Source organism: Macrobrachium rosenbergii, chromosome 47 (assembly GCF_040412425.1).
Source record: "Macrobrachium rosenbergii isolate ZJJX-2024 chromosome 47, ASM4041242v1, whole genome shotgun sequence".
Classification (NCBI taxonomy): Eukaryota; Metazoa; Arthropoda; class Malacostraca; order Decapoda; family Palaemonidae; genus Macrobrachium; species Macrobrachium rosenbergii.
In genome coordinates this window covers 38,278,955-38,289,406 of record NC_089787.1, presented here as the reverse complement: position 1 = coordinate 38,289,406, position 10,452 = coordinate 38,278,955, and the positions used below count along the sequence as shown (strand labels likewise).

At 37.4% G+C, this 10,452-nt stretch overlaps 1 protein-coding gene across 6 annotated transcripts in view; it reads left to right on the top strand.

Moving 5' to 3' along the window:
* lark (RNA-binding protein lark) overlaps positions 1–10,452 on the top strand; it is an 87,235-nt gene that overhangs the window by 47,223 nt on the left and 29,560 nt on the right. For all 6 annotated transcript variants that reach the window (XM_067090694.1, XM_067090690.1, XM_067090693.1 and 3 more), the window contains 2 exons: positions 4,001–4,312; positions 5,162–5,340. In XM_067090694.1, the coding sequence (XP_066946795.1) occupies positions 4,001–4,312; positions 5,162–5,340 (491 nt within the window). The remainder of the gene's footprint in view (positions 1–4,000; positions 4,313–5,161; positions 5,341–10,452) is intronic.

Below are 10,452 nucleotides of genomic sequence, written 5' to 3'. Positions count from 1 at the left end.
CCTCTCCTGGCATGGTTGGAAGGCATAAAAATATTGAGCTCATTTGCTAAGCTGGTTCCTCTCTTACCCTGAAAGTGGGCGCGGTCACATGCCTAGCCAAAACAAAAGTAGCGCTACTGCAAATTTCAAAATTCCAGCTGCTGGTTAATAGAAACTAATAACTATGTAATTACTTGGTAAGTATTTATAAAACTTTATTATAAAAATGTCATTTTACCTGAAATAGATAAATTCATTAAACATAAAACTTAAGTTTAAATGAGAAATTTACCTGAAATAATGAGTGTGATGGTGTATGAGAGTAGGCAGCAGCAGCCAGCCTAATTGGCTCGTGGGTGGTTGATGAGGATGAGGCTAATTAAGTACAGTTGCTAATTTTTACCATTTTTATTGGCTTTTCAATGATTATTTAAGGGAACTTTTTGGCAAACTAGTGTTCATGAACAGGTAACTATCAGTCTGGCACAAGTAAACCATTAAGAGTGTTTCAATAACGAATGCTGTGACCAATAATAATAAAAAAACAACAACCAGATTAACCATAAATAATGTGTACAATGTAAGCACCACAGTGCACTAGATTGCCCTGTTACCCTAGACAAACTGTACTTAATTAGCATCATCAGGACTTCATTTCTTGAATAGTCCCATTCTCTGGTTATTCTGAAAAAATGCTGCTTGTTTGACTGAAAATTTATACCACCTTGGCCAATTCACCTTATAAAAGATACTAAATTGTTATCATGGGTGAGTGGCATGGGCAGTAGAGGCTTAACTCTTCCCATGAGTACTCCTCAGTTGGTTTCCAGCATCTGAGAAGTAAAGGGGGAATAGACTGGGTCTCACTTTTATGAAGTTTGTTTGCTCGCTGTCATTTTCGGCAATTGGAAGGTATAGTTTAGCCAGTAAATGTAAAGACTGCAGGGTTGTGCATGCTGTTGTAGGTCTTTGTAAACACTATTCACATTTGTGTAGAGTTGTAGTTTGGAATATTCAGCAAACCTGATGAGTTAAAATTGTATTTTGAAGGAGCTGCTAAAAGTGTTATGCAAACTGAGGAAGCAAGGAGCTCCCTCATTGAAGTGTTGGCAAATTACCAGTCTTTAAGAAAACAAAGTATGAAAAATAAAACAGTCTTGTTTTAGAAAAATATTATTGAGGATTACATTGTCAGATCATCTACATTTTTATGTGAACATTACAGCAGACGCCATAACTGACTCAAGGAGTTCTGTGCATGGTAGGCCACATCTCATTGTCAACAGTTGGTGTTGGACGGGAAATCACTGCTTTTTTAGGTTAATGGGATGTTCCAGCCAGGAATAACACCTGCATAAAGTTAGAGAGGCTCATGACAAGGGTTGGCAGTCTCTTCCTCCTGTGTCTTCAGCATCATAGACATCTTATGATTATTGGAGATGTATCTAATGTTAAGAGACTGTTTTCTTCACTTTAGACTTTGGTTCTCTACATGCTTGTGAATGTTGTATTGGGGAAGGAGGATATATCTTGGAATGACATTTTATATTTGAGGTCATTAATGGATTGGTCCCTTACAACTGTTTAGGGTTTTGTTCCGTATAATGTTAAGCTAAAATGGTTTTGGTCTACGGCAACTCAACCAAACAGCCATCCAATCTTCATTTCAGCTAACTTTCAAAGGATATTCAGTGGTGAAAGGATCAACAGAATGTATGAGCAGTTGCCACACTACTATTTTTTCTTTTGCATGGTGGTGTTAGTGCAAGGATGGGAGCTTTTGCCCTAGACTTTGTGCTGTTATTGCAGACTAAAAAGAAAAAAAAAAAAAACATACATAAAACATTCGGAACTGAAGGCAGTATTTTCTATTCTGTAAGCCTTTATACTGTTCTCATTAGAGGCAATATAGTTAGGTTGATGACGAGAAAATGAGCATAAAAGCTAATCTCAGAAATCAGTGAGGCAGTGGATTGGAAAACTCATATATTTCCTGGTGGTTGATATCCTCTCCTGGTCAAAGGCCACAAAAAACAGAGAATTCCAAGGTTTGCTCAAAGGCAAGGCAACATGGTCATGGACAGCCTCAACAAAAAGGCCTAGGTTCCTCCCTTGGAATAGTCGGTCCATCCAGAAGTATACAAAGGTCGTATAGCTTTTCTGGGGAGTTAGTGGTAGATTTGTTTGTGACAGGCCTCAAATGTAAACTCCCAACACATTGCTCAGTTTATTCTGTTCATCATATGGGAAGGTAGATGCACTCATGCCTTATGGGAATGGCTTGTAAGAGTATGCTCTGTTGCTTTATGGTTAATTAGCCCAGCTTTAGCAAAGGTCTGGAGGTGAAATGATTGGAAAATGAACATCATTGGTATTACGTAGGCCTGAGCTGGAATAATTCACCAACCTTTCCCCATGGATTTGACTTTTATATTAGTAATACTGCTTATGCCTCAACAGAGTGGTTCTGTAACCTTCTTCCACTACTAAAAGATCCCAGGGAGCTTCCAGGATGGGAGTATCCTCAGTGCCATCCTCATTTTTTATTTAGAACTTATCTTCTAATTTTGACATGTGCAGAGATCTAAAATTTCCCAGGTTGTTTACCCCTTGCCATTCATAATGAGTAAGTGCTGTTCTCTCAAGTTAATCATGACATTGATTACCCAATGGCAAAATGTGACACACTTACATATACAGTAAAGCAAAATGTTCGCAAATTATCAACCTCTTAGTGTTACTCTTACTTAATAGGGTTTCTGTCATATAAAAATAACCTTTCTCCACTTAGCCAGGATTGAATTTTCTACTCGGTGTTACTCTTACATACTAGGTTGTTCTGTCGTATGTAGACAACTACTTTCCACTTCTAGAGCTAGGGTCTGTGTTGCCACTTGATCGCCTACACTGTAAAATTGTTCTCTAGTTCACAAGTTGCCAAGTCTGGGTTTTTTGTAAGGTAATCCTCCCCCTAAGTTGCAATTTGGGCTGTTAGTACAAGTAATGGGTTTATTGTGAAACTATTGCAGTTTTTATAGAAAAAATAATTTTTTCATATAAATAAGTTATAATAGAGTTCTAACCTCCCAACCTTTAATTTCTTTCTGCTAAAATACATGGAGTTATTCAGTTAGCTCAGAGATACGCAGGACCTGGAGAGTGCTTCGCTTGCCTACCTGTTTGCACCTACTGCTTTTATTGACAGGGAATTGTCTGGGCTATTAAAGGCCCTTAAAGTTGGGCTGTCATGGGTAGTAGGTTCATGTGAAAAACTCTTTGTTTTCAAAAAAGATTTTTATTGCTTGAAATTATTTTAGGTAATATACAGATTTGCTGACATCAGTTGTTCATCAGAACGTAATGTTTTGTTGGGGTGGTGAGAACAAGTTTCTAGTAGGCTTTCTCGGCAACTTTATATATTGTAATCAACTTCTACCAGAAAAAGTATTCCACTACAGGCAGTCTCTGGTTATCGGCAATCTGGTTTTACAGCACTTGTCAAGCGACGACAATAACTGGATTTTCGGTGACAATCCCCTGTTATCGGCACCGATAAGCACTGGCATTGTCGATTTTTGGTTATCGGCGATTTTCAGTTATCGTCTCGCCATCAGGAATAGATCCCCCGCCAATAACCACCTGTACTATTCAAGCTGTGGATAATTGTCTCAACCACAAAACATGTCAGCTCTAGCAGACCACCTAATAGCTCCTGTCCTTAAGACTTAGAGGCATCATTTACTCTTCCAATAAATTAGTTTTCTGTTGAATGAGAATTACCCATCTTCCCTGGAAATAAGCCTACAGAATAGGAAATGTTCATTGGAATTTATTACATACACAGTAATTTAGTCAGACCAAGATAGTGCATATTCATGTGATATTTGAGCAGTGGAGTAGCTTACACTCCTCTCATTGACTCGAATAATGTTAGGAAATAATGCTTAAAAAGCTATTTTAAACACTCTATTAGTGTTAGGTTTTGGTTGTTGAAATGCTTAAAATTTTCATTGTTTTTCAGCACATGGGTGATGAAGCTAGAGCTCAAAGAGCCATCCGTGAATTAGATGGGTATGAATTACATGGTCTACGCTTGAGAGTTCAAGAGTCAACGTCACGAGTTAGGCAACAAGCTGGCATGGGGAATCCTGACATGTGCTACCGCTGTGGCTCTGGTGGACACTGGTCTAAAGAATGCCCAAGAGATGGACGCATGGGCTCTAGATATCCTGAGCGGGAGAGAGGTAGTGGTAGAAGTTTCAGTAGCCGGTATGACCCATATCCACCCCCACCTCCACCAAGTTATGCAAGAGAACGTTTACTACGATTTAGGGTGAGTGTTCGTTTGTCAGGCTATTACAGATTTTGGTGCTTTTACATATATTTTATTACGGGGCATTAAAGATAGATAAGGCAGTAAAAATGTCTTAAAATTTCCTATTTTGCAGTGTTAAAAGTTGAATTAAGTAATGAATCTGTTAGTGTAAGAGGAATGGGATATCTCCAGCAAAGAAATAGCTATGTGTATGATAAACAGTGGATTGACTTGATAACTAGAAACTTGTTGTGTGTGTCTGTGCTCATTAGCTATCTATTCTTGTATCTTGAGGGAAGCAGTATAAGAATTTCCTTTCAATTCGCGATGAGTACATTTTAAATTATAAAGCAGCAAGCTCTCATTCTGAGTTGCAGAATACCAAATCTGTTCTGGTTAAGCTGTAGATGAAAATAATTACAGTTGATGATAGTATGCACAAGGTTTTTTTTCACTCAGAGGGCAGTAATGTATATGAATGTCTTGGAAATTTTTTAGCAACAATGAAACTCACTCTTCCTGCATGTATGCAACTTTTGTTTTTAAGTTCTTCTTTTAGTCACAAGGCCTATTTTTCTATTGACTTTTGAGTGTTCTTTATTAAAAGGAATTTATACTCTTCAAGTTGACCGGAATGAAAGTTATGTGAAAGTTACCTTTGAATATAGTGGTCATTTTAAATTTATGCTTGAAGTGGTTTAGGCTTGAGTGTGAATATATGGATTGATATTTGTAGTGTATGATGCAAAGGGATTAGCTTTTGTTATCCATTTTAGAGAGCCTAAATTTATGAAGAAATTTTAGATTTTATTATTTACGAATTTGTGCTGTTTTTTTAGTTAATTGTTTTGCTTGTATTATTTACAGGAGGAATTTGATTCATATGACAGATATGATAGATACTTTGAAGTGTATGAAAGAAGATACGGGGAGCATCCACCCCCACCACCTCCAATGCTTGACGATATATATGATCGCCGTCTCCCACCATTGCCGCCTCCTCACCCAGATTATCTTCGTTACGGTCGTCGGTCTCCTCCTCCAAGGTTAGTAGCGTGAAGTGGAATATTTTTGTCAGGTTTTTTCTTCTAAAAGTATTCATGAATTTGAATGAACTATCCAGTAACTTAGGGCTGCATTGAAAACCCAGATATTTAGTTGACCATATTTTTGGACAATTTAATATCTGAAACATATCCTTGTGTAGTATAGCCAAAACTCTCCTTTGATACTTTATAGACAATTTTGTTTTTGGGCCTGTCACCTACATGTTCACTACCGAGTCTCCAAGTACATTCCTGAAGTTTATAAAATGACATATGATTGATATTATGTAGGCCCAGCTATCATAATATCTTAATTCCACACCAAAGTAGTTAAAAATTATATGTGATTTCATGATTTATGTATGCAATAATAGCAAAAATAATAATAATGATGATGATATAATAATTATAATAATACTGTAAATCAACCCTTAGATATATCATCGTCTCCAATGCCACATGATGAAAAGGGCCTCTGAATTCTGCCACTCATATCTTACCTGTGCTTTGTCTTCACAAATCTCCACTCATCTCCATCCTCCAATCCCATAGTTCTCATCCAAGTAGGTCTGGGTCTTTTAGCTTGTTTAGGTGCCCGCAGGAACCCAACTGACACTTTCCATGTATACTATTCTCCCAGGAATTGTGAAAGACTTGTCAAGTCATCTCCATCTTCCTTTTTATCGTTATGTCATCAACAAATAGGACTCACATAATTCTTCTTAACCCTTAAGGGATGGGCTAAATATACATAAAGCATACCCCCAGACTGGACAAACTTTAAAGTTGGCCAATTTAAGAAAAAAATACATCAATGGAAAGCGGAAGATTTGCAAATGCACAATGGTGTAAGAAAAAAATTTTAAAAATTTTTCCCTACCTTCCACAGAAAGTTGAAAGTGACTATTTATAACCCTGTGTGGGGCCTCTTTTACAAGACACTCGTAAAAATGTTAATTTTACCAAGTTATGCATGTTGTTTCTAATAATTAATTTTATTTAATTTTGTAAAATTATAATTACAGCTCACACAATATCATAACAGACAAGAACTAAAATCAGTAACAAATTCTGTGTATATTTGTTGTAAAATATTTATGAAATTTACTGAGATGAGGAGATGCAGTAACTTTTTGTGAGGTATACATGTTTTTTCTAGTATTTCTTTGCACTTTTCTTTACAAAATTACAATCATAGCTGAAATACTATCACAAAAGATAAGAACTAAAACCAACAGCAATCCCTGGGTATATTTATGAGCGAATAAATAAAAGGACTTCCTCGAGCAGCAGAGAGGCAGTACATTCCCCTCTGAAATCTCAAGGCATACTGATCGATGTCTCTCCCGTGGTGAGCTAAATAGTTGCCATAAGTTATTTATGGCCCATTGAAGTGCCATGAATATTTTTCCCACTAAGTTCATCCAAAACGTGTAGTATTAATACTCTTATGAGGATTCCCTTCCATCACCCAAAACCTGTTATAGATACTTATATGAGGATTGCCGTCCATTAAGGGTTAAAGTATCATTTTTCACTATCCTGCAATCTGACTTCTAATATTCTGCTTTAAGCTTATTTTGAAATCAACAAAATCCTTCAAATATCTGTATAGCATGATTCATATTTGTATAGCAATGAAAATCACACGTGACACATATAATCTTATTTTTGTTTGCAGTTTCATTCAGCCTGCCCATTGCTTTATTTGCCATGTTTTTAACCTTCCACTGAATGCCTGTTAACCTTTTACTAAATGCCAGCTCAAGAGAGCCTGAACTGGATGTCATGATTATAAATATTTGAAAGATTCAACCTTATTAATCCTTGCTCGATCTGATCTTATTTCACCCCCTTGGTACATATTCTGCCCTCATTCCTGCTGTTTTTCATAATTTATTTTTAGTCCTGGCTCTGTAGTTTTAAATCTGTGGTTGTTTGGCTGATTAAAACTGTCATCTGTACATTCCAAGTCTCAACTTATTAAACCTAACTAACAGTATTATGTTACTGTTCAGCTAAGCCCTCCATGGCAACTAACAGAAATTATATGTTGTAAATTTCAAATGCAGGATAGCAGGAGATATCAGATGAAGTAATGCAAGTTTCCTTTTTTTAGAACAATTTTTTATGCTTTTCCAGCATACACTGTTGGCTTTAAATCTGATATTGGCTTTGGGTGTGTAGCTGTTTAGCCAGATATTGTGTGCAGCCTGTCTTTGTAGTGTATCATACATTTTTCTCGAATTATATGTAATTTTAATAGTTTAAAAGAAATTGTAACTCATGGCAAGAAAAACTACCGTACAAGTTTACTGACTCCCTGAGTGTACTGCAATCTCTGGGAAGGTTTAAAGCAGTACCCAGTTGTCTTAAAGGTTTAGAGTGGATATTTTTTTGTTAATCGTCGGGGTTTAGAAATTAATTGTTGCAGGGTACCAGCCTGCACAGGTATAAAAGGCAGTGCAAGGACAGACTGTATGGCAAAGAGTATTACATGAAAATCTATAGAAAGATACTTCTTTGCAGCAATTCAAATGAATGTAAAAGAGGCCTGGCAAAGCTTATGGAAAAGTCTGGTTTGCAGTAACCAGAAAATGTTGGAAATTACCAAGCCAGCTCTCCCATTGTGTGAGGATTGGACATGTGTTTGACCCATGGATTTCTGATGGACAGGCAGCTGCAGCCATCCTGTGATTACTGTTTGGTCCCATTGACTGTATGACTTACTGGAAAAGTGTCCCAGTCTTGCCAACACAAAAAAAGAAATTTCCTTGCTGAATGTTGGGATGGTGACAGCAGTTACCTCCTCTCCAGATAGCCCAGAGAGGAAGTAAACCTCAATTATAGTGGTATTTTAAGTTCATAGAAGGAGCTGGATTCTTTAACAGTAATTCATTGGGATGAGTCTTACCTACTGTTAAAGTTAGTTTACATCTTCACACTGTTGTGTGCAATTGCCATTCAAAAATAAACAAAATAATGCTTGGCTGACTTGAATGGACTGCCTGCAATCGCTTGTTTCCCACCAAGTGGCGGTGGAATGTGTATGTTCTCGTCAGAATTCCCTATGCCATGGCGTGAATCATTTCTAATAATTTGACTATTTCTGGCTATGTTTCTCCTGTATAGTATTGTGCTTCTTTTCTGTTTTGCATTGTTATCTACAGCAAGCAGAGATGGAAACATTAGGTTCTGGAAGAATGAAATTTGTGTAAACCGAATGTATTCAGTTGGGCATGATGGTCTCATGGGTGTGTCTCTTTAGAGGTAATGAGTAATTTAAGTCTTTTATTGTCGTTATGAGAATAAGGACTGGTCTAGTCGGGTGGTATGGGAACAAGGACTGGTCTAGTGGGGATAGATAGCTTTGAGAGGTATCATAAGATGTGAGAGGCCAATAAATTACATAAACAATTTGTTAGGTCTGCCCATAAGCCTACTCAATTTTTTCCCTTCTTCTAATGGTGTTGTTTCCCTCTCACTCCCTCTGCTCTACCTTCTTATGCTCCCCATGTGGTTCAGGAGAAAAGGGTAGGCAAAATTGAAGAAGATATTGGTTTACTTCTGTCATCAGGTAGGCATTGACATAGTATATTATGGGAACTAAGGCATATCTCATGATGGAGGTCTGTGCCCTTCACCATCTCTCTCTCAGCTGTCTACCATCGAATTATTTGACTCGTTCTACAAAGGATTTATTCGGTAGAGTTGAATGCTTCTGTCAGCCAGCTCATGTGTTATCCTCATCTAGCATGAGTGTTGTATGTGAACTGGTTATTTAAGGATTATAGACATGTATTCCAGTTAATTTAGTAAGTTCTGAAACAAGCGTCAGTGCTTCAGTTGTTGTCATGTACTTGCCCTGTATCATCATTTATTCCTGTCGTTTTGTTTGTTAACCTTCCCCCCCTCTATCTCATCATATTCCTCACCTTTTGAGAATCATACCTATTTGTATTAGCAACTCCTCCTCTTCCTCCATTTCAAGTGTTATGCAGATTGCTTGTGCTGTCCTCTCAGCTGGGTGTGCTCCCAAGTCGAAGCTTTCATGTCTTGGATTTGTTGTGAAACATGAGGCAGGGGATTCGCCTTCTGCAGTGGCATCATTCGAGAACCCTCTCAGGCATTTATTGACTTCCCATCTCATCTGCTGATTAACCGTTTTCCTCAGCCTCATTTGTTTCTTTCACCTCATTCGGATGATTCTCCTGTGGTTTTTTTTAAGTGATTCATAGTTCATGGTGCTCTGCTTTTTCCTCCCTTTTGCTGAAGCTGTATCCATCGATTAGCACTCTTTTGTATGCTTCTATAGCAGTTCCTATTAATACAAGAGCTATCTGATTCTGTTAGGTGCACTTTGAGGCATTTTCAGAAGTGCATCTCTTAAAGCTGGCTCTTGGAATAGCACAGCTTTTTTTTAAGTCTTATGAAACTGTTTAGAGCTGCATGTTATGACAAAGATATGATGTCAGATTTTCAGTCTTCCTCCATTCAAGATGTAAGTTTTTCAAGTAGCTTGCCCTCTGGAAGGGCAGAACTCTCTAACTGATAAGGTACTTTGGCATAATAGTGAAATGGAAGTACAAGTCAGTATATGGTCCTTAGCTTGACAGCTTGTGTACTGCGCCAGATAAAAAAAATTATAATAATAATTATATGAATGTTAGTCCTGAAGGGGTAGCAATTCTTGATGAGAATTTGGAGATTTAACCATACTTTGATAGACCTACATTCAAAGCTTAGGGAGGAATGTCTTATGTTTTTATAACAAAGTTTTAAAGTAAGAGGAACAGTTGTGTTTATATTCATCATATAAGCCCAGCTAACCGGTCAGTAGCTGTTTTTGGCATGTCTCATCGTTTCCTTAACCTCTGAGTATTTAAGATCATCACCAAAGATTTCTAAAATCAGGAGAACAGAGAATTCTTCCCTCCACATCCTGTGCCTGTAACTTTTTCATGTGAAAGTTCCACACGAAATGTTAACCCAAACCACCCATGAATTTTTCTGTTTTAGTAAGCTCTATTGAGGTGATCAAGGCTCACATTCCTAAGTGAAAGAATCACAAAGGCAACCATACCTTATTTTGAATTCTCAGGTCAAGCAGGA